Source organism: Megalobrama amblycephala, linkage group LG15, assembly GCF_018812025.1.
Source record: "Megalobrama amblycephala isolate DHTTF-2021 linkage group LG15, ASM1881202v1, whole genome shotgun sequence".
Taxonomy (NCBI): domain Eukaryota; kingdom Metazoa; phylum Chordata; class Actinopteri; order Cypriniformes; family Xenocyprididae; genus Megalobrama; species Megalobrama amblycephala.
In genome coordinates, this window is record NC_063058.1 from 20,438,740 (window position 1) to 20,464,161 (window position 25,422).

Below are 25,422 nucleotides of genomic sequence, written 5' to 3' on the forward strand. Positions count from 1 at the left end.
TTCCCATGTTGACTGCATTATTGGACAGCAAAACAATGTATTTTTGAGAAATACCAAATGAAGCTACAACACAATGACAAACCCTTTGATCTGTTTATATCACTACCTTTAATTTAGGTACATCAGGGACACATGGTCCTTTAACAGGCCGCACACGTTAACTGTGGCGTACATGGTAGTTTAAATACATGAAAGAGATCACTGAACGGGACGGTGTGCAGGTGTAACGTGATATGTGCTGCCCGCAATGTAGTCAAGAAGAGTCCGTTGCATACATAAAACTATATTCAATACACACTAACTGACACCAGTGCATTTTTCAAGTTGGCTGTCTGGGACAGAGACAGGGCTGACGCAGACCGCAGGGCTTGAGCAAAAGGGAAAGGGGCTGTACATCAGCGCAGGACTTCACCACAGGTGCGTTTCACGGATCTCTGCGATCACCTGACTGGCTCTCTGCAAGGCCTGTGGGAAAAAGAGAGGATGAGAGTTTTTGAACATTTGAAATTTCTATTTTTGACAAAATACTTTAAAAAAAAAAAAAAAAAAAAAAAAAAATATATATATATATATATATATATATATATAAAATTCAAAGTTTAATTAAATGCTTAGTAATGCAGAGTAGCCTCCACATTAACATGAATTGTTATTAATTAATAATAATAGCAAAACTATGTATTAATACATTACTTAAAAGTAATACATTAATAACTATTATATAAATAATTCAATAATATTAAGAATTAAAAATATATGTACTATAGTCAAATAAAATTAATATTAACGTAAAGGCTGCTCTGCATTACTAAACATTTTTATTTTTAAGAATGATATGTACTATAGTATAATCAAATAATTTTTAAATTATTAATATTAATATTAATGTAAAGGCTACTCTGCATTATTAATTGCACATAAATATACATAATTATTACTAATATATATATATATATATATATATATATATATATATATATATATATATATATATATATATATATACTGTTATTAAATAATACATTATTAGTAGCATCAATAAATTAATAACAATTCTTATTAATATAAAGGCTACTCTGCATTACTAAACATTTTTACACTAATATACATTATTATTAATAATTATATATACACTATAATCAATTAATTTGAAAACATTATTATTACTTCTACTAACAACAACAATTAATATTAATGTAAAGGCTACTCATTACTTAACATTTAATATACATTACCATTGCAAATGATATATTAATTATTCAATATAAAACAATAAATTAGCAGTATATCAATAATAATTATTATTACAAGTTATGTAATAATTATATTTACTATTACATAATAAATCATTATTAGTTTTATTAAATTAATACATATTAAATGTTAAGGCTACTCTGCATTACTAAACATTTTTACATTAATATACATAACTATTACCAATTGTATAAATCATTATATATTTTATATATATATATATATATATATATATATATATATATATATATATATATATATATATAAAAATGATTGACATTACCTTCAGCATATCTGCAGCCTCATTGCGGCGCTGGGCCATGTCCTCTGACTCCGTGAGGAGGTCGTCCAGCAGGGCGGGCTTATACAGCTGCCCCACCAGCTCGCTCTGTAAGCTATCCTTCACATGATTCACGAGGAAGTGCATCACAGCCTTTGGTACACTGTAGAGATGGAGAAAGAGAGTGAGCATTCTGCTTGAAACAGGTCTCTTGTAGAGGTTACATGCTGTTTCTACATACCTGTCCTGGATGTTTTTACGGACAATGAGAAAATAAGACTTGATGAGCCTCTCGATAACCTCGCAGTCCCTCTGTTCGCGAGCAGACAGTTTCCGAGCAACGGGCACAGGCTGGCGAGAGACCAGAACAAATCAACACTAATTCATTGTGACCGTGTTAGCAAACAGCTCTCAAAGAGACCACAAACACTTAAGCTGATTATTTACTTTAGCATAATCAAAAGTATTTGTGTTTTATGGACTCACTACATCAAGCAGGTTCACTGCGTGTCCTTTCTGAGGGCTGGAGGCAAAGGAGCTCCTGTTCCTGTCTTCGGCCTGGCCTTCCTCTCCCTTCTTTAACATGCCTCTCCAGGTCCCTGTTCCTCCTTCCTGCTCCCCCTGAGCTCCACCACCCATCTGAATACACATGAACAGGAAGAACAAGACAGGATTGAGCACCCACTAGTGTTTTATACACCATCTCATGCAGTCCACCAGTGTTTTATGAATTGGTTTTAGGCTTCAAACTGAACATAAGCTTTGCACACAACAGTTCACACATAAAACACAAATTTTGGCCACACACTGAAAAGATACAACTGCAAAATACAATTGTCGAGGGTCTTAAAAAAAAAAAAAAAAAAAATCAACCTTCAAATCACAACAGAAGTTTGAGAAGGTCCTGATCAGTAAAACCAAAACTGCTATCAGTTTAATGGTTGGTGACCATGCAGTCGGGGTTATAGGTCAGGGGGAGCAGTTCGAGTGGGTTGAAAATCAACTCCATGCTTTGCCCCTACACACAGGGGGCGCCACACACCTTAGGGCCATCGCCCTCAGCAGGCGGCTGCTCGGTGGGCGACAATGACTGCCCACCAGGACCTTTTAAGGACTACAGAGACACACAGGAAAAGAAGAGACTAGTCAGCTAGAGAGGAAAGCAGCAGATTTTAGCCTGATTCAAATCAAAACTGCAAGAAAAAGCAGCAAGACTTTTGGTTTATGAAACAAACTCATTTCCAGAGAGAAAAACAGACAAAAAAAAGCATTTGCAATGTGAGAAAACGCAATTCTCTGATAGCTCAAGATTTAAGATCATACCTTATCACGAGGCACTGCTGAGGGAAGCTCTCTCATTCGGTTACGTCTCTGCTCCTATTTACGAAGACAACAAATATAAATCAATTTCACACTCAAATATTTTCCAATCAATACATTTCCGTCATAAATCTATCATCAAAATGTCAGTAAACCTCAATGTTGTTGTTCATGACCCCACAAGCATCTGCGAAGTCTGGGTGTTTTGTGTTAATATAAGCCAACTCAATCGCCACAAGATTGTGAACCTAGAGCAGAGAGCAGAAACAACTTTAGAAAAGAAATATATGTGCATAAACTGCCCAAGAGAACTGCTTCATAATAGGTAAAAGAATAAAAGCATGAGAGAGCAAAAAACAAACCAACCATCTCATTGGTGACTGGTAGCCTCTTCCTGAGCAGAGAGGTGACCACTTCTACAATGGCATCATGGAGCTTTGGAAACCTAAGCAACTCCTGGCAAAAAAAAAAAGAGAGAGAGAGAGAGAAGATAATAATTAGTATACAGAAGATAATAATTAATAATAATAAATAAAACAGTATAATATATATATATATATATATATATATATATATATATATATATATATATATATATATATAAGCTACAAACAAAATTGATACATTTAAAAATCAACATATTTAAATTTATGCAATATTTACTAAAAACTGACTCTAGGTGGCAGGTAGGACAAATTTGTTAAGCACAGGAACAGTTAAGTCAGCAATGGCTTCAATTTCAATATTAACAAATATTGGCTTAGTCATCCCTAAAGGCCCGTTCACACCAAGAACAATAACTATAATAACTATATTAGCGTCCACACCAACAGATTTACAATAAACAGTTTATTTTACGTGTTATTTTTATTGTTCATCAGTTGGAGAAAACAAACAAACAAAATGCTCTAAAAGTAACATTGTTCCCCTGTCATTGTAGCTGTAATTGTGATGTGGACTTTGCTATTCGCAATTATTAAAGGTGCCATCGAACGTTTTTTTACAAGATGTAATATAAGTCTAAGGTGTCCCCTGAATGTGTTTGTGAAGTTTCAGCTCAAAATACCCCATAGATTTTTTTTTATTAATTTTTTTAACTGCCTATTTTGGGGCATCATTAAATATGAGCCGATTTATGCTGTGCGGCCCCTTTAATTCTCGTGCTCTCCGCCCACGGAGCTCGCGCTTGCCTTAAACAGTGCATAAACAAAGTTCACACAGCTAATATAACCCTCAAAATGGATCTTTACAAAGTGTTCGTCCTGCATGCGTCGGACTATGTGAGTATGGTATTTATTTGGATGTTTACATTTGATTCTGAATGAGTTTGAGGCTGTGCTCCGTGGCTAACGGCTAATGCTACACTGTTGGAGAGATTTATAAAGAATGAAGATGTGTTTATGAATTATACAGACTGCAAGTGTTTAATAATGAAAATAGCGATGGCTCTTGTCTCCGTGAATACAGTAATAAACGATGGTAACTTTAACCACATTTAACAGTACATTAGCAACATGCTAACAAAACATTTAGAAAGACAGTTTACAAATATCACTAAAAATATCATGTTATCATGGATCATGTCAGTTATTATTGCTCCATCTGCCATTTTTCGCTATTGTTCTTGCTTGCTTACCTAGTCTGATGATTCAACTGTGCACAGATCCAGACGTTAATACTGGCTGCCCTTGTGTAATGCCTTGAACATGAGCTGGCATATGCAAATATTGGGGGCGTACATATTAATGATCCCGACTGTTACGTAACAGTCGGTGTTATGTTGAGATTCGCCTGTTCTTCGGAGGTCTTTTAAACAAATGAGATTTATATAAGAAGGAGGAAACAATGGAGTTTGAGACTCACTGTATGTCATTTCCATGTACTGAACTCTTGTTATTCAACTATGCCAATATAAATTCAATTTTTAATTCTAGGGCACCTTTAAAACTTTATCGTTCTTGGTGTGAACAGGCCTTAAAGGGATAGTTCACCCAAAAATTAGAATTATCCCATGATTTACTCACCCTCATGCCTTCCTAGGTGTATATGACCAACACAAACACAATCGGAGTTAATTTAAAAAATATCCTTGCTGTTCAAAACTTTATAATGGTAGTGAATGGCGCTCGAGATTTTGAAGCCCCAAAAATTCTCCACAAGGCTCCAGGGGGTTAATAAAGGCCATCTGAAGTGAAGCGATGCGTTTTTGTAAGAAAAATGTCCATATTTACAACTTTATAAACTATAATAACCAGCTTCCGACAAATATCCGTACGCAAGTGACGCGACATGATGTTTGAGTAGCGTAAGCTTAGACGCCTCTCGCAGTTCAAAAAAAATATGGCTGGGCAACAAACTCAAGCTCCACTTCTCTTATACTGAAATCCTCCGACATTTCTATTTAAAAATTCTCACTTTAGACTTTAATGTGTGACCGGTGTTTTGTTTTGCTCTATCCTCTGAGCTTCCACGTTTGTCAATTCATCGTGCGTTGCGTCAGAGGTTACAGTTCCGCCGTAAGTCGACTCGTACGGATTATAAAGTTTATAAAGTTGTAAATATGGATATTCTTTTTACAAAAAAACCCCATCGCTTCGCTTCAGAAGGTCTTTATTAACCCCCTGGAGCTGTATGGATTACTTTTATGATGGATGGAAGCACTTTTTTGGGCGTCAAAATCGTGAGCGCCATTCACTACCATTATAACATTTACATTTACATTTATTCATTTGGCAGACGCTTTTATCCAAAGCGACTTACAAGTGAGGAATACAACAAGCGAGTCATCATGACGAGGCAAATAGACAAGAAGTGCTCATAATACAAGTTATAGGCAGTGCTCAGATTATCCTAAAATACAATAGAGAGGGATTAGAGGAAGTGAAAGGATAGGAATAAGAAGGTGTTTTTTTTTTAAAGATGAATAAAGCTTGGAAAAGCCAGGATATTGTGTTCCAAATGTGTTCGTCTGAAAGAAGATAGTCGTTTACACCTAGAATGGCTTGAGGGTGAGTAAATCATGGGATAATCATGATTTTTGGGTGAACTATCCCTTTAAAGTCAGCATTAAACAGAAGTAGCGATAGTCTTTTCTTCCTATTGTGACATATTTTGAGTGAAATGGCTATTAGAATGAGAAAAATGTAGGGCGGGACTTGATTTTGTCCATTGGGAATTGATTGGATGGGTGTGGTTTGCTATTGGTCGATCTCATGCGAGTGACAAGTTGTCCCACCCTCGCGCCGGCAAACGCGTCATCAGAGAAGAGAAGTCGCTGCAAGTGGGAAGGGAAGTTAATTTATTTAAAGACGGAATTTACAAAATAATGATGAGCACGAATAAATCATTTATAATAAATACTGCAAAAAACAAAACAAAATTTTGATTTCATGGTGACTTTAAAGGGTCATGAAACCCCAAAACACATTTTTTGAGATTTGAACAAGTATGTACAGGCTGCTCATCAATGAAAACACTAAAAGCACTTGGTTATTTTTGCATTTTTCTGAGCAATTTTGCTTTTCCGGGTTGAAAGGGAAAGTCGAAGCAACGTCACATAATCTAATGTAGAAGCGTGCCTCCGGAGTGTGATTGGCTGCTGGGGCTCGAGAGGCACGAATCCACATCATCCGGTTCTGAGTGCTTCTCTCCATTTATTCGTGAGAAAGAACTCACTGTAGTGTATTACGCATGAGATCGCATTACAGCCGAGAATTCAAACAACGTAACAACATGCGAAGCGCGCATGAGAGCAGTTTCAGCGCGGAACGCCGCAATGAGTTTAACAACGCTCGCAACGCAGATTAAAGATCATCCTATACAGACTGGAGTAAGTGTGTTAAGTTTTTATGGACATATTTCACATACTCTAGTGGTCTAAACATGAACCACCACATATATTTAATCAAGTCTTCTTTCAAATGAAATATATGTGCAAATAAGGACACTGATACAGCCGTACATCTGATCATGAACACAATGACATGAGGAATTATTCTGATACACAGAAGACAATGATGTAGACCAAAAATTCAAAGAACAGTGGACAAAAAAACATAACTATGCCTGTATTATTTTGTGTTAAACTGACACGTGTCATTTGTTCAGAGACTGTAGTGCTTGTAAATGTAATGAAAATATTATTTTCCGCGTTTCTCCTGCGAGTTTGTTGTCATATAGGGACAGGTTATATTTTTAAAATGCATCAAGGAGCCCTCAAATCTGTTTTTGTTGAGTTTCCTTTATTGTCATATTTTAATATTCATATGTCTGTATAATGAGTGTGTTGCAGGTCTGTGTTTTATTGGTTGTTGCCACCCTCTACTCTCCCACTTTTCCACAGCTTTACATGCCCATTTCTTGAGACTTTTTCAACTCAGAGGTGTGAAAGACCAGGCTAAAACAGGGGGGTTTCATGACACTTTAACTGATGTGCTGTATAAAAAGTGGAAAACTTTTTCTTTTTTTGCTGGGGGAAAAAAAGTCTCCCATGTCTGGAGTCTACCTGAGTGCTGTAGTTGCTACAGTGCTGAATGATCCTCTGCATCTCCTCATGCACCAGCTCCACACAGCGTAGACTGGGCTCCTCCAGACGCTTCACCTGCCTTTTCACCAGCAGCTCAAACGACACCTCAGGCACGAACAGAGCAGGACGTGGACCCTGAAGAAACACACAAGAAATACATCAGAAACTGCTGCGATATGCAAGCAGAGATGTAATGGTATGAAAATATCATATCAGATGATAGATTATAGTGACCAAAACGATCACAGTTATCATCATGGTAGGGGTGGGCGATACGGCAAAAATATCATATCACGATTTTTATCACGATTCTTCATGTTGTTTTTACTATTTTGCAAGTGACTAAGCATTACAGCCAAACTAAATATAAAATACAAAATAACAAAATATAAAATAAAATTAAAAATGGCAAACATTTAGGCCAAAGTGGCGAAGATAAAAATCTTTGTCATTGTTTTTTATCTGTTATTTGTTATTATTTGTTAACACTAGACTTTACTGTATAAATTATACATTTATTCTTAATAAAGCTAATGTATTAAAGTTCTCAGCCAAGAGCAGTGGGTGATTTTCTCTTTAGGGATAATTGGGGATTAATTAGAAATTAATAGTTTTGAAACAACGTTACAGTGAGTAAATAATGATAGAACTTTCATTTTTGGGTTAACTTTCCCTTTAAAGGGATAGTTCACCCAAAAATGAAAATTTGATGTTTATCTGCTTACCCCCAGCACATCCAAGATGTAGGTGACACAAATGATGATTTTTAACTCCAACCGCTGCCGACTGTCAGTCAAATAATGCTAGTGGATGGGAACTTCTACTATAAGAGTAAATAAAACTTACATAGACAAATCCCAATTAAACCCTGCGGCTCGTGACGACACATTGATGTCCTAAGACATGAAACGATCGGTTTGTGCGAGAAACCGAACAGTATTTATATCATTAGTAAGGTCTGATCGCGCTCTGACAACTCGTTGAAGTATACGCGCGAGACATCACTGCCGTTGTCAGAGCGCGATCAGACCTCACTAAGCGAATGCTGAACGCAGTTGGACATAGTGGTGTTTTAGGGGTAAAAAATGATATAAATACTGTTCAGTTTCTCGCACAAACTGATTGTTTCGTGTTTTAGGACATCAATGTGTCGTCACGAGCCGCAGGGTTTAATTTGGATTTGTCTGTGCATGTTTTTCTGACTCTTATAGTAGAAGTTCCCATCCACTAGCATTATTTGACTGACAGACGGCAACGGTTGGAGTTAAAAATCATAATTTGTGTTCTACTGAAGAAACAAAGACACCTACATCTTGGATGCGCTGGGGGTAAGCAGATAAACATCAATTTTCATTTTTGGGTGAACTATCCCTTTAAGGACAAGCGGCAGCATGGTTAATATTAGGCTGCTCTGCCACTTTAAAGACCTCCACGTATATCTAATATACAGCCATGCATCCAATTTTCTCTCAAATGTTTACTTTCACTTTAGACATAACCAGCTGTGTTTATGTAAACATTTTTTTGTGTATTTGACAGTTTTAGAGCAATTGGACTCTAAAGATAACTTAGTAGCTAATCAGGCGCTGTTTGACAGAGTGCCTGTGCGCTTCGGGTGAACGCGCTCTGAAAAACGCATGTCAGAACAGCGCATCAGCACGCGAAAGGAAAGTTTAACCGGCAAGGCAAGGCACATGAAATAATGAACTTTTGTGGATTGAAGTGTCCCGCGAATATTACTCTACCGCTGCGTTAAAATGTGATGTGAATCTACGTCACGTTGAACAGTATGCTGAGACGGAGGTGCTGGAACTGCAACTGATAGAAAGCACTGTAGCACGATACTACGATATTTCTTCATAAGCAGATCGTGGAGACATTTTAATCGTCCGCGATCAAAAATCATTATATCGCACACCCCTATATCATGGTATTGTTAAAATGTGCTGAAAATGTTCAAAAAAATACTGATACAAACACCATTTCACCAAGATTTATATCAAAGCCCAACAAACACTAAAATTAGCAGCATTATGCACTTTTTTGTTAGGGTTCAAAAATTTGCTCAATGCTGGACTATTTACTGTGAGTAATCAAATATGGTTTTAATGATAATTAAAATGAAATGGTAATTAGAATTTTATTGTGGTTTAGCTAAGCCAGTAACTGTGTCATCCCTAGATCTAGCTTCACGGTGTTATAGAAAAGCTTCTTAAAGTCACTCTAATATTTAAAGGTCCCTCAGAGGAGTTGTGCTAAAATAGAAATCTGCAGACTTTGAGCAGACTGCAGCACAATGCAGAGCACCACAGGCTGCAGTCTTTATTTCGGATGTAGAAATCTCCAAATATTCACTAAAAAAACCTACCGTAGCATTCCTAATTGCTGTAAGGACATCTATGGTTGTAAGTCCTCCAAGTGGATCGACTGACTCCAGTGTTCTACCAAACGTCTCATGGAAAATATAACAAATTCTTGCACCACCACACCTAAAAAAAGAGCACAAACAACTGTGGTTAGCACTAGCACTGTGGTTTATTATATCAGTAACTGGAAGAAAAGATGAACTAACAGTTCAGCGGTCTCAATGTATTTGGCCGTCCCTTCAATAGTGTTGCAGTACTCTGTGGCAAACTTTGTGATTAGCTGCAGCAGGGTGGCGCTCTTGTCGTCCACCGGCTCACCGTAGCTGCCGAGCAGCGACTGATACTGGGCTGCTAGAACGTTGATACGCGTCTTCAGCTCTGGTAAACAGTCCCTAATATGATGCATCAATAACCTGATGGGGAAAAAAAAAATTTTTTACTACTTTAAAAGCAGATATGCTCAGCAAAATGAACAAAATTTGATATTAGAAGCATAAACACTCACCTATTTAATGTTCTGGCAAGATATTTGGTTCCGTTTCTGTTGGCAAGGGAGGGGTATTTCTTCTGCAGGAAGGCATGCTCATCACGGATGGAGTCTGCCACAGTTTTCTTATTATTGATGTCCAGCTGACTCCTGTATAAAGACATTTAGTCATATTTTCAAGAACAAAAAAAAAAAAACTAAATATATATATATATATATATATTATATATTTCATTTCATATATATATATATATATATATATATATATATATAAATGATATAATGTATATATAATGAAAATTGTTAAAATAGTAATGATGCAAATTTTTTTTATATTTTTATATTATATTTATATTACTACATTTAAAATAGATTGACAGTTATATAAGGATCATTGACAAATAAGGTTTTTAAAAGTGTAAAAAAAAAAACCATAATGGAGATATAATTAATTTTGAAGTTTTATGAAGTGTTAACTATGAGATTATGTGGTTTTTATAATCAATTACCACTGCTTTTCTCATTTTTTACAAGATGGACAAAATTTGTCACCAAAAAAGTAATTCGGTTTAACCAAAACTTCGGTTTTACCAAATGACACTTTTGGTTACACCGAATGACGATATTTTCAAACAATGCTAACAGGCTGATATCTAGCTAGGACAATCAAACATTTTATATTTAGTACAAGTTTTTAAAATATTACAACATTTTCCACGTTTTATAGCGGTTGAACCGAATGACCTGATGTTTCAGGACATGCGTATGAGTGAAAACATGAATTTTTCAAATAGTTAAAAGACAGTTACTTTGCTTCATGACCATGTGGTCCTTTGCAGGTGTCTGAATGATGTCACATCCTGTCACATGATACTGACCGCATGACTTGATCCAAAATGATCCCTTAATATTGGTTACTCCAAATGACATCAATGAAATTCATTTTTCTGGACATTCTTTCTCATAACAAAGCAACGAACTTCTACAAATAATTTTAATACCATTTAATACCATACGTATTGGTCTTTGGACAGTTAAACCGAATGACCTTTTGACACTTCAAAATCTTTAAAATACCTGTAGGAAAATATAATTAAAACCTTTTGGATTTGATAAAAGAGATCTAGGTGTACTACCTTACATTCTTTGGATGTCATATCTTTGTTTTTTTTTATTATTATTAGGGCCTTTGGACAAAAAAAAGACCTGTCACATCATTGACCCATAAATAATTAATTTTCTTTCTATTTCTTTTTTTTTTTTTTTTACCTGTTGACCACTCCGATCAGTCCTAGTTTAACAGGAATGACTCTGCCCATTAGTACATCCATTGCATCAGTACCGGCATCCATCAGATCTAGTTTAGTCACTACAGCCAGTGTTCTGCGACCTGAAATTAAAATGCTGCATTTAAAAAAAAAAACTGCATCACACAGCTATGTGGAAAAACATCACACAAAGTGAAAGATACAGACATTGTGTGCAAAAATAATGCACAAGTAGAGTAAAATAAACGCAAATATGCTGACCATCTGTATCCACCTCACGGGCCACTTTCAGAGCTTCAGAGGTGGCCATGTCTGTGTTCGCCGCAGTGACAGCTAAAATAATGCAGTTGGGATTGCTGATGTATTTTAAGATCAGTTCACGGATCTGCAGCTCGATATCTTTGGGCTGGTCTCCCACTGGGACCTGAATATGAATATATCAGTGTCAGCATCAAAAAATCATCCACAAACAGAATATTCAAACAGGCCAAGCTGTGCTTTTGAATAAAACACCTTTGTGATGCCAGGCAGATCCACCAGCGTGAGATTGACAACATGTGGTGAGAAGATTTTCAGGTGAATAGGCTCATCACTAATCCCCTGTGAAACAATGACACAAGATATATTTGTAAGACCTTCAACAATACTGTATTGGTCAAAATTGCAGAGCTTAATGCCAATAGAAACTACATTACAGTTCAAAAGTTTGGGGTCAGTCATTTTTTTTTAATGTTTTTGATAGAAGTCTACCAACGCTGCATTTATTTGATTAAAAATACAGCAATATTGTGAATTAGTAGTACAATTTAAATTAACTGTTTTCTATTTGAATGTATTTTAAAATTTAATTTATTCATGTGATGTCAAAGCTGAATTTTCAGCATCATTACTCCAATCTTCAGTATCACATGATCCTTCAGAAATCATTCTAATATGCTGATTTGCTGCTCAATAAACATTATTATTATCAATGTTGAAAACAGCTGTGCTGTTTACATTTTTTTGAAAACTGTGATACATGTTTTTCAGGATTCTTTGATGAATAGAAAGCTTAAAAATAGAAATAGAAAGAGAAAGTGAAACATTATCAATGTATTGTTTGACTTTGATTAATTTAACGTGTCCTTGTTGGATAAATAAAGTTCTTACTGACCCCTAAAATTTTAAATGGTAGTGTACATATAGGGTTAAAATAAACCATCCTCTGATGTAGTTCCTTTAAGGCAGTGGTCTCAAACTGCCGGCCCGCGGGCCATTTACGGCACGCCCACCACCTCTACCCGGCCCGCAACTGATCTCAAAAATAAAACATAATCCGGCCCGCTAAATTATTATTATTATTATTATTCTCTAGTTGCTACCTGTCTGATATGCAAAGAAAAAGTCGCCGTTCTAAGGGGCATTCACATATCGCGTCACATAAGTGGCCGCGCCGCATTCTCCTTTCCAATGCGCTTTCGCTCCAGTGGCGTCTGTCGTTGCTATGCAACCTTGAGCCGCGCTCTCAATCGCTTCTATTATGAGCGCGCTTGCCTAAATTACAGCAAAAGCACTCGACTTTAAGTCATGAGCGCCGATTTAAACCACCGAAACGCGTCCGATGCAGCCATTAAATGTTACCGATGCTCAAACGGCATCTTGGACAAATGTGGCCCAGCTGTGTGAGCACAAGCGCTGCAGGTGTCTGTCAAGAAACAAAGTGTACAAATGTATTCAGGGATTGTATTTGTTCAGTACAGTGTTGTTCAGTGCAAGATTTTAATGTTATTTAAGCTAACATAAAGTAAGGGAAAATACTTCCACTAGATGTTAAAAACTAATAATGTATGTAACAATGAGAGATTTTTTTTTTTTGGCAAAATAAAGTTGATATATAGCTCCAGTTTTTTTGTTTATTTCTGACCCCTCCACGCCACAAGTGTTGCTGGTTTTGTTCCTAAATTACTGATTTTTTATTCCATATATCTTGTTGGATGTGAGAAGTCGCACCAGACTATTTCAATTAATAGTATTATATTAGTAATAGTATTATATAATTATATTACACTCTGTAACAATGAGAGAGACACTGCTGTTTACATTTAGTATGGTAAATAAGATATTTATAGTATAGGTATAAAAAATATTTTAGTAGGCCTAATGAAATTTGAAGTAGGCTAAATGAGAAATAATGCAAAGGAAAGTAAATTTTCTGAAATGTTGCGCTTTCTTGCGCTTGAAGGATAATCAGGGTACCCCCAGGATCCTCCAAATGAAATTCAAGGCTTTTTAAGACCTTTTTAATACCATTTTAAATGAAATTCAATGCCAACTTCGTACCCATTCTGACAGAAGTATGAGGGGAAAATGTCAAATCTGTATAAATTTTGAACCCTAGAAAATAATTAATTCGGCATATATTTTTATACCTACTATAAATATTTTATTTACCATAGGCCTACTAAATGTAAACAGCAGTGTCTCTCTCATTGTTACAGAGTGTAATATAATTATATAGGCTAATACTATGATGTAATTGATATAATACTACTAATGTAATTGATGTAATACTACTAATATACTAATATAATACTATTAATTGCAATAGTCTGGTGCAACTTCTCACATCCAACAAGGTGCATGGAATAAAAAAAATTAGTAATTTAGGAACAAAACCAGCAACACTCATAGATGCCATGGAGGGGTCAGAAATAAACAAAAAAACTGAAGCTATATATATCAACTTTATTTTGCCAAAAAATAAAAATCTCTCATTGTTATTAGTTTTTAACATTTAGTGGAAGTAGGCTGTTTTCCTTTACTTCATGCTAGCTTAAATAAAATTAAAATCTTGCACTGAACAACACTGTACAGAACAAATACAACCCTTAAATACATTTGTACACTCTTCTGTTTCTTGACATGGTAGCATCGGACGCGTTTCGGTGATTTAAAACGACGCTCGTGACTTAAAGTCGAGTGCTTTTACTGTAATTTAGGCAAGCGCGCTCATAATAGAAGCGACGCGGTTGAGAGCGCGGCTCATGGTTGCATAGCAACGACAGACGCCACGGGAGCGAAAGCGCATTGGAAAGAAGGAGAATGCCGGCGCGGCCGCGTATGTGACGCGTACTAGAGAATAATAATTATAATAATAATAATAATTTAGCGGGCCGGATTATGTTTTATTTTTGAGATCAGTTGCGGGCCGTAAATGGCCCGCGGGCCGGCAGTTTGAGACCACTGGACTAGACTATCACAGAACACTGACACAATCAGCTACCCAATGATGATTTTCATTTAATCCGAGCACAGATATTGACTCGTATTACTCGTATAATACTCGTACTCGGCAGAAGTGCTTTATCCGTACCGGATACTCGTTTCAGCCGAGTATCCGGCTCATCTCTAGTAATTTACCTCACTTGCCTAGTAACCATAGTAACGGGTGCGTGAGCTTTCGCGCTTACTGCTATGACGTGGAGCGCGAGGTGCACTCAACATTACGCTGCATGCATTTTTAATTAGCCTACACTAGTAACAGTTCATTTTGTTACGGTATGAACTTAATCCTAGGAAAAGTTAAAAAATAAAAAAAATAAAAATAAGACCTTTGTAACGAAATCCAAGACTTTGTATACCAAATTCAAGGCTATTAAGGCCTTAATTTTAGATTATCAAATGTAAGACTTTTTCAATGCTTTTAAGACCCCGCGGGTACCCTGATAATATGGCCCTCCTATGAGGTGTCAATCACAGAAATGGCCCCCCGACAATTTGAGTTTGAGACCCCTGCTTTAAGGACTCTTCCATACCTTGTTATTGCCAGAAATTCTTTCTGTTTCATTTTCAATTTCTTGCCTGATTTCATCAAAATCTGTGTAGATCTAAAAGGCAAAGACACAATATTACCAATCATTATATCTCACTTCACAGTGACAAACTTCTATAAAATTAAAGAGAACAAGAAACACAACAGTGAATGGAGTTAATGTTACATGAGGTGAACACAAAGCATGTGTCCGGACTCAAGACCACACTGCTGTGATCATTTGGACCAACACGCTCTTGATGTTCATGAATTAAAGGACTTGTTCATCTGCTCATCATCAAACTGTCAAACAATCAAACAAACCCACTGCACTGTCGTTTGTTGCACATAAAAGTGTCTGATGGCCAGAATGACTGAATAAACCTACATTGTGCAGCGTCTCTTTGTTGTAACAACTTTTCCAGTTGGACTTTCTCAAATGTGAGTTGTTGGATCATCCCAAATTAAACATGTGTCTCGAGACATTGGGTCTCATTCACTAACTGTAAATATGCACAAAATTGTGCATGATTATCTGAGTATGTACGCTTTTGTGAAAAAAAAAAAAAAAAAAAAAAATCATGATTAAAGTGCCCCTATTATGCTTTTTTGGATATAGACTTTTAGCAGTGTCATACAGCTATTTGTAAATGAAAAAAGTCTGCAAAGTTTCAAGGATCAAAATGCTCAAATGGAGTTATTGTCTCTTCAAAGGAAAGAACCGATTCTGAACAGCCTGAAAAAAAGTAGTCAGTAATTCCAGTCTAACTTCCTGCACGAACCTAAGTAGGTTTGTAACAAATTCACAAAATCCCATTCCTTTTTACTGGCTGCATGTTAACAACATCTACTTTGACTCGCCCTCAAACACTGCAGTTGTAGCTGACGCCATTGTTACTGTTCGTATCGATTTATATCATGTGTTGAGGAAGATCCGGAGCGAAAATGCGGATATGGTAATGGCCTTTTCATTTTCGACACATGCTGTAAGTGGTAGATCAATCACAACAGACTGGGCCATATGACCAATCAGAGCAAAGTAGACCAATCACAACAGACTGGGCCATCTGACCAATCAGAGCAGAGTAGGCTCTCGGAAGGGAGGGGTTTAGAGAGACTAAATCCTTTATCAAACCGTTTCAGACACTGTGAGAAAAGAGGTGATGCTGCAATATATATTATGAGAAAATTAGTGTTTTTTGACCTTGGATGCACGTAAACCTATTGTTGGAGATCTCCAAAACAGAATTAGGAATACAATAGCATAATAGGGGCACTTTAATAACTTTTGTAGTTACATTTTTTCTAAAATGACCAAAAAAAAAACAAAAAAAAAACCTAGGAACAACTGAAACCACCGGTACACAAAAATCACAGTCTTGGTGGACTTATAAACATGTTAAGATGAAATTGTATACATGTACACTGCCCTCCAACACCCCTGGAAAAGTGTGGTTTTGGACGATATCAGCATAAATCCTTATTTTTTGGTGCAAATACATTAAAGTAACTTGACATTATCATTGAAGACCAGCAATAATAATTTTCATTTTGATTCCATAATAATGGCAATATATACATGTCAAAGTCAGACACGCCCCTTTGCCTGCTGTGATGCCTGGTTACTGGTTTTAACTTGGCCCAGGTTTGTAAAAGAGTTTTGGGTCAGCACACCTTAATAGCTTCAACAATTAAGTTTAGAATACAGTGAACCAATCAGAACCCAGTTTAGGTCAGATAGCTGCTAATGGAGGATATTTTGATGAATCGAAAAATTACGTTTTCTCTATGTATAAACTGTTTATATAATAAAATATGTCTTCGTAGTTTGTGTTGTCCCTTATCAGTGCAAAATTATCACAAATTAAAAAGGATTCATGCCAATATTGTCCAAACCCCCACTTTTCTAGGGCGTTTCCAAACTTTTGGAGGGCAGTGTATATTTAATCTTAAATATGCAAATGTACAACTGGCAAATAACAGTTAAGAACAAATGTATGTGTGTACGCAAAATAGTGAATTAGGCAGAAATGTTTCATGAGATGTTTTCCTGTGCTTATAATTACTAATCCATGCTAAATTTAGTCAAGGAGAACCATTATTATTATTAGGCCTATTACTATTTAGAATTGTTCATAATAGACTCCAAAAAATGTTAAAAAGGTCACACACATTTGACCTGAGCAACAGCTGATTGTGAATTCTTTGTCCCAACATCTATTGTACCGCTTTCCATACCTTGTTTTTGGTGTGTAGAAATTTCCCCCACTCTTCTCCATCCACTCCTGTGGGAAAATTGTTAACAACATTGTCAATGACACAATAATAGATCACACAACCTATGTGAACTTTCACTTTCTTCAAAGAGTTTAGTCTACTAAGTAGGATAGGCTTTTGTTCCACATCAAAATATCATTTCTATTCTTTAAAAGCACTATTGCAGCAAATTAAACAAAAACTGCTACAAAACAAAGGCAAAACGCAGTGCACTGTGGGTAGCACAGCCTACTAAGCTCATTCTAAAACTCAATTCTAATATCCTCACAACAAAGTGACGTTTAAATAGTAGTTGATTACTGTTAATTCATTTTTAGTGAGTAAACAGATGTTTTGAGACCCATATCGTTCACTCTCACCACTTCAATCTGAAAGTGAAACTGGATTTCTCAGTCTGGCTTTGTTTAATCTAAGCCATTGCATTGGCAGCGTGACCAAAGCTTATACTCAAATAATGGAAGCAGGATGACAAAAACACAAAGCTGCTCAACACAAGCAAAAGGGCAAGGAACAAGGAAAAGGAGACCTTTGTAAAGGCGCCCATTTTTCCAGGTATTGGTGTCTGTGTTTAAAGAGAGATGACAGAGGGTTAGCCTGCAGCAATGCAGTCTTTCTAGGACTCTAGTGTAGCCAAAGCCACACATATGCAGAGATGCCCATGCTAAAAGCTTCATCTGAAATATATCATATATTCAAAGGGTTAGTTCACCCAAAAATGAAAAATTCTGTCATTAATTACTCACCCTCATGTCGTTCCAAACCCCTAAGACCTTTGTTCATCTTCAGAACACAAATTAAGATATTTTTGATGAAATCCTTGAGGTTTATGTCCGCTGATAGACACCCGCTTTTTAAACGCTCCTGTGTGTATCTGTGTAAGCGCTCGGTGAAGAATGTCTATTTTATGTCTATTTACAACATGTTTTTGAAGCGTTGATCATCGCAGCCAATCACAGACATATCTGTTGAGTGTGTGAACACAAAGGCCAATCAGAGGTTTTCAGTTAATTTTTTTTAAAATTTCAGCACCGACTTGGTATCGTGGTCAGTACTTTTGACAACACTAGTTGCTTCATAACATTAAGGTTGAACCACTGGAGTCACGTGGACTATTTTAATGATGTCTTTACTACCTTTCTGGAAGGGCTGCAACGATTAATCGCGATTAATCATTTGCAAAATAAAAGTCTGTGTTTACGTAATATATATGTGTGTGTTCTGTGTATATATAATATATATATATATATATATACACACACATTCATGTATATATTTAAGAAAATGTTATATTTATATATAACATATTTATGTTTATATGCAATATATATATAAATATATATTTATAATACATGCATATATTTCTAAACTTTATACCTGTATGTGTGTGTATTTATATATACATAATTATTATACACAGAACACACACACATATATATTACGTAAACACAGACTTTTATTTTGCAAACGATTAATCGCGATTAATCGTTGCAGCCCTACTTTCTGGGCCTTGAAAGTGTAGTTTAGGAACAAAACCAGCAACACTAGTGGCGTGGAGGGGTCAAAAATAAATAAAAAGCTAAGAAACTGGAGCTATGCATCAAAACTTTATTTTGCCAATGGCATCAGGGCTAAAAGGTTTCAGGTGTGTGTAGGTTCCTTTAAAGGTCCCGTTTTTCGTGGTTTTTTGAAGCTTTGATTGTGTTTATAGTGTGCAATATAACATGTGTTCATGTTTCGCGTGTAAAAAAAAAACAGTATTTTTCACATAATTTACTTATCTGTATACCGCTGTTTCCACTGTCATAAAAACGGGCTGATGACTTCCTTGTTCTATGAAGTCCCTCCTTCAGGAGGAACGAGTTCTGATTGTGCCAGCGGTTCCTGTGTTGTGATTCGACAGCAGTCTAGCGCACCGTGCCCGGAAAGGTCACGCCTCTTACCATAACATGTGCTGCACATAGTTTTACATGTGGATTATAATTTTCGGAAACCGAGTTATAAATTGTAACCACTGATCTCTAAGTACAGCGTCCCTGGGAAGGCCAAACAAAGGTGATTGGACTGCGGGATGAAAATAACAGCGTTTCGACGACATGGCGACAAACACACTCTACAAACGCAACTCTTGCTCTTCTCCGTGGGAGCGCAACAAGACCACGCCCCTTTTTTTGTGTATTCCTGTGGGCGGAGGTTAGTCAAAAAACTGTTTTAGTGACGTCATTAAAGAAGGAAGTAGAGGGATGTAGTCCAAACTGGCCGTTCGATGTAGGCGACTTCTGTTAAATAAAATATCTCGCTTGGCATTGAACTTTGAGCTTTAAAATTTTACAGATTTTATTTATACTCTAACAACAACATTACACACTAACTAAAGTTTGAAACATGGGATCACGAAGAACAGGACCTTAAAGTACAACCAGAAACAAAATTCAAACTTACAATGAACCAAAATTGCATAAAATAACATCCACCAATCACAAACCTTATAATAAATAATCATGCATCAACCAATGATCATCAAAGAAACAGGGGGGACAAAAATTTTTTTATTTAATACTGGGCCTTGAAAGTGGTAATTGCATTGCGGTCTATGGGGGGGGGGGGGGGGGGGTCAGAATGCTCTCGGATTTCATCAAAAATATCTTCATTTGTATTTCAAAGATGAACAAAAGTCTTACGGGTTGGAACAAAATGAGGTTGAGTAATATATTAATTTTTGGGTGAACTAACCCTTTAAAGAAACAGCACAGGAATAAACTGGCTCAAGTCACTACATTTTCCTTTCTCTTTACCTTTCTCCTAACAAGTACCTATCACCACTGTACTGCCATTGATTGAGAAACCAGATTAGAGAGAAAGTAGCACCTAAATCCTACAAACACACACATTGATTCATGCTTTTCCAAACTGCAAATAGACACACAAAAAAAAAAAGTACATACCATTCTCCTCGCCGGTCTTTCTTCTGTCCTCCGGGTCTACATTCACCAGCTGGAGGATGAGAGGTCTGCGGGTGACGATACCCGTCCCACGGGGCAGAAGGTCTCTGCCAACCAAACTTTCCAGCACAGAGCTTTTCCCACTGCTCTGGAAATCAGATGACCATACAAAGTCAGTACTGAGTAAATCTATCTTGACTGTCAATTACTGAACATTTACTACTTAAAAACATGTTTAGAGCAGTAACTAAAAGTTCACTTGCTGATCTAACCTAAATTTCTAAAGCCTCTAAATTATCAACATGATCAAAATTTTGCTGGAAAAACCAGTTGTACACAATCTACTACATGCCTTCTGTCATCTGATTGATAAGTATTATACTTCTTAGCAAGTACAAGGCCTTTTAGGATCATTCTAAAAATGTCCAGCTTCAGTTCAAGGTTCACATGTCTTTGCTTTGAAATCTTTTCAGATTTTTATAAAATAAACGTAGGAACAACTTTTATATTGTTAGTAATATTTCAAGATAAACATTTACTGGACTGAAGTAACTTAGGTTTACTTGATCCATACATCATTTTTTTTTTAGAAAAATCATGTTAAAATGTTAAGTATAAATAATATGAAACATCAGGATTTTGAGGATGTTTTATTTGTAAAATCTGTTGATAATTATTGCATTGCATTATATGTTTTGCCCCATAATAAAACTACAGAGCTTTGATCAGAAAACTAAGTCTTCAAATATCTTAAAGGGTTAGTTCACCCAAAAATGAAAATAATGTCATTTATTACTCGCCCTCATGCCGTTCTACACCCGTAAGTCCTTTGTTAATCTTCAGAACACAAATTAAGATATTTTTGATGAAATCCGTTGGCTCAGTGAGGCCTGCATTCACAGCAATGACATTTCCTCTCTCAAGATCCATAAAGCTACTAAAAACATATTTAAAACAGTTCATGCGAGTTCAAAAAAAAACAAAATAACGACTTTTCATCAATATCTAGTGATGGGCCGATTTCAAAACACTGCTTCATGAAACTTCGGCGCTTTGCGAATCGAATCAGTGATTCGGAGCACCAAAGTCACGTGATTTCAGCAGTTTAGATGTTTGATAGGAGACTGATTCGATTCATAAAGCTCCGAAGCAGTGTTTTGAAATCGGCCCATCACTATATTGTTGAAAAGTCTTTATTTTGGATTTTTTGGCGTACAAAAAGTATTCTTGTCACTTTATAATATTAAGGTACTCACATGAACTGTTTTAAATATGTTTTTAATACCTTTATGGATCTTGAGAGAGGAAATGTCATTGCTGTGAATGCAGGCATCGCTGAGCCATCGGATTTCATCAAAAATATCTTAATTTCTGTTCCGAAGATGAATGAAGGTCACGGGTGTAGAACGACATGAAGGTGAGTAATTAATGACATTATTTTCATTTTTGGGTGAACTAACCCTTTAATACTAAGACATATTATTGGGAGATATAGAGTGACAACTGATATTTATATGCATTTTATGCAAGTATCAGAATTTATTTTCATCATACTCTTTTGCCATATAAATAACATCTACACTAAACTGCATATTTTTGCTCAGTTTGGGCCTCTGAATAAAAGTGTGAGCTCTATATTCTCAACATTTTATACTATATGAGCCATAAATGCCTGATGCATAACATAAAACACATACTTAAAAAATTTTTTTTCCAGATTTTCTTTTATAAATTGTCTAAATGTTCAATAAAATGTTCTATTTAAAATAAAAACATACAAAAAAATAAATAAAATAAATAAATAAATAAAATATTGGAGTCCAAAATTGTTTCTTTTGTTATTGGGCCCAAAACACCTGAAGTATGAAATTTGAAATCTGCCATTTTTACTTATGGAAAGCAGAATCCACATAACATTTGAGGCAATCATCAATTTGGAGTAACTTGTCCACAAAAACAAACTATAGGTAGGTTGGTAACCTGTGTGGTAACCTTTTTGGGCTATTATTTCATATGTTAGGCTTTACAGGGATAACAACTCTTTCTTGGGCACCCAGACAGCCATATCCTCTTAAGCGGTCAATGAAAGTCTGCTTTAAGACTCTTTAGACTTCTTATACTTGAAGTGTGTGTGTGGCAGATGGTAGGAAACTCTTCTACTTCACGAGTCAGTCTCTGGTTTACTTACATTAAAGGTCTATATTACAACACTATTAAGTATGCAATATTTTCCACAATGAAATGCTGCAGATATCAAGTGTAAAGTCAGATGGATAAGATTCACAATCCTTTCTGCCCGTTTTGTCCTTCATATGCAGTGAGTCCTGCAGCTGTTCAGTTCAGGTTCAAACATGCTGCCTGAACTGTCAAGTTCAGAGGAAGACCGACTATGGCGCATCTCATCATTTGTTAGCTACTGTACTGAGACCAAAACACCTCTAGAATTCACTTTATGATATTTATCATGCTGTTAGAACATAAACACATTCCTAACAGTAGAAATTTTCACATAATATGCTTGAGAGGTCAATTATTCAAATAGAAATGAGGAAACTAGCGAGGACTTAGGTTAGCACGCTAGTTAGCTGGATAGCGCAGATAACATTATTTGTAGATTTTGATTTTATTGTCTTAATGGTTGGTATATTTAAAATGACATTTGTTTTTTTGTCGTTGACCTTGCCATATATAAAACATGTCGCAAGAAAAATATATATATATATAGCTAATAATGGGCTGTGTTTCGAAATAAGTGAGCTGCATAGCTAGGGGCTTCATAGGCGCACTCGAACTTTCGATTCCATTCCATTCCGAACTTCTTATGCCTAAAAATGCAGTCTAGGTAGGTAACTCACTAGGTTTTGAGACAACGCCATGGACCTGTATCAGTCTGAATGGAAACAACAACTAAATAATTACCTGCGTTCCCACTACTGCAATCTGAGGCAGCTGGATAATATCCGCCCCGACTGTGTTAAAAACATCCTGGAGTTTGTTAATGACAGGAATAAGAGCCTCCATCGCGTTGACGATCTCTCCCCCTGTCAAAATGAATGAGCTAAGGCGACTACCCCGGTTAAACACAGCACAAAGTCATCCAATGTCCCTCACTGTGGCACCATGAACCAACCCGGCCGCGAAAAAACTGCGTACCGGTGCATTGTGGGACTTGTAGTTTTAGGCGGCACAACAGCTGTTGACCCACTTTTGAATTTTCTGGAAATAAACTACATTACCAAGCATTGTTCTGAGTGAATGCGCCAAGGCAACCGTATCTACGGGGTGAAACAAAAATATTTTGGAGCATACAGGAAAACGTGTTTTGGGTGAGAAAGCACGGAATATAGTTAAAGTGCCAATATTACATAAATTATGACACATGTAGATATGTGGTGTTATTAATATGGTTATCTGAGCAACAACACATGTAGTGTTTTAATAAATATAGGACTACACACCAAGTGAAATGTTACTGGATAAACTATTAACAGTTAAATACAAAATGTAAAAATGCCAGAGTATAAAAAACAAAATAAACAGTATGAAAAGAATGCCACTTAAATTATCAATGTATTATTTTTGTTATTAATATTAAATAAGAGCCTTTTGCTTGTTTACATATATATACAAAACACTTCAGTATTATTTAAAGTCATCAATATTTTAAAAAAAATGGGTTCAGAGCAAAACCATTTCAATGTATGTTTATCAAACTTCTCCAATAATACAAACCTGATTCCAAAAAAAGTTGGGACACTGTACAAATTGTGAATAAAAACAGAATGCAATGATGTGGACGTTTCAAATTTTTAATATTTTATTCAAAATACAACATAGATGACATATCAAATGTTTAAACTGAGAAAATGTATAATTTTAAGGAAAAAATAAGTTGATTTTAAATTTCATGGCATCAACACATCTCAAAAAAGTTGGGACAAGGCCATGTTTACCACGGTGTGGCATCCCCTCTTCTTTTTATAACAGTCTGCAAACGTCTGGGGACTGAGGAGACAAGTTGCTCAAGTTTAGGAATAGGAATGTTGTCCCATTCTTGTCTAATACAGGCTTCTAGTTGCTCAACTGTCTTAGGTCTTCTTTGTCGCATCTTCCTCTTTATGATGCACCAAATGTTTTCTATGGGTGAAGGATCTGGACTGCAGGCTGGCCATTTCTGTACCCGGATCCTTCTTCTACGCAGCCATGATGTTGTAATTGATGCAGTATGTGGTCTGGCATTGTCATGTTGGAAAATGCAAGGTCTTCCCTGAAAGAGACGACGTCTGGATGGGAGCATATGTTGTTCTAGAACTTGGATATACCTTTCAGCATTGATGGTGCCTTTCCAGATATGCAAGCTGCCCATGTCACACCGACTCATGCAACCCCATACCATCAGAGATGCAGGCTTCTGAACTGAGCGCTGATAACAACTTGGGTTGTCCTTGTCCTCTTTAGTCCGGATGACATGGCATCCCAGTTTTCCAAAAAGAACTTCAAATTTTGATTTGTCTGACCACAGAACAGTTTTCCACTTTGCCACAGTCCATTTTAAATGAGCCTTGGCCCAGAGAAAACACCTGCGCTTCTGGATCATGTTTAGATATGGCTTCTTTTTTGACCTATAGAGTTTTAGCCGGCAACGGCGAATGGCACGGTGGATTGTGTTCACTGACAATGTTTTCTGGAAGTACTCCTGAGCCCATGTTGTGATTTCCATTACAGTAGCATTCCTGTATGTGATGCAGTGCCGTCTAAGGGCCCGAAGATCACGGATGATATTATGCACTGTAGATGATGATAACTTCAAACTCTTTGCAATTTTTCTCTGAGAAACTCCTTTCTGATATTGCTCCACTATTTTTTGCCGCAGCATTGGGGGAATTGGTGATCCTCTGCCCATCTTGACTTCTGAG

At 36.3% G+C, this 25,422-nt stretch overlaps 1 protein-coding gene across 4 annotated transcripts; it reads right to left on the minus strand.

Moving 5' to 3' along the window:
- Window positions 1–89: 89 nt before the first annotated feature.
- Window positions 90–23,689, minus strand: dnm1l (dynamin 1-like). Of its 4 annotated transcripts, XM_048157792.1 has the most exons (20): window positions 23,426–23,673; window positions 20,510–20,654; window positions 18,094–18,129; window positions 17,529–17,575; window positions 15,295–15,366; window positions 12,014–12,100; window positions 11,762–11,924; window positions 11,502–11,622; window positions 10,251–10,382; window positions 9,952–10,158; window positions 9,748–9,868; window positions 7,359–7,514; window positions 3,221–3,310; window positions 3,010–3,102; window positions 2,858–2,911; window positions 2,577–2,648; window positions 2,021–2,173; window positions 1,776–1,885; window positions 1,538–1,697; window positions 90–465 (listed from the first exon to the last, which is right to left on the minus strand). In XM_048157792.1, the coding sequence occupies exons 1-20, from the start codon at window positions 23,525–23,527 to the stop codon at window positions 409–411; spliced, it is 2,178 nt and encodes a 725-aa protein (XP_048013749.1). In that variant the 5' UTR covers window positions 23,528–23,673; the 3' UTR covers window positions 90–408. The 4 variants fall into 4 exon arrangements, with proteins under 4 accessions (XP_048013749.1, XP_048013750.1, XP_048013751.1 ...); XM_048157793.1 differs by lacking the exon at window positions 18,094–18,129 and having other exon boundaries at window positions 23,426–23,685; XM_048157794.1 differs by lacking the exon at window positions 2,577–2,648 and having other exon boundaries at window positions 23,426–23,672.
- Between the last annotated feature and the right edge of the window lie 1,733 nt (window positions 23,690–25,422).

Excerpts from the sequence above, each read along its gene's own strand:
- dnm1l (XM_048157792.1), bottom strand. The coding sequence starts at position 23,527 with ATGGAGGCTCTTATTCCTGTCATTAACAAACTCCAGGATGTTTTTAAC. Across the intron at positions 9,869-9,951 it reads TACATTGAGACCGCTGAACT|GTGTGGTGGTGCAAGAATTT; the intron begins GTTAGTTCATCT and ends CTCTTTTTTTAG. Across the intron at positions 7,515-9,747 it reads CAGCAATTAGGAATGCTACG|GGTCCACGTCCTGCTCTGTT; the intron begins GTAGGTTTTTTT and ends GTGTTTCTTCAG.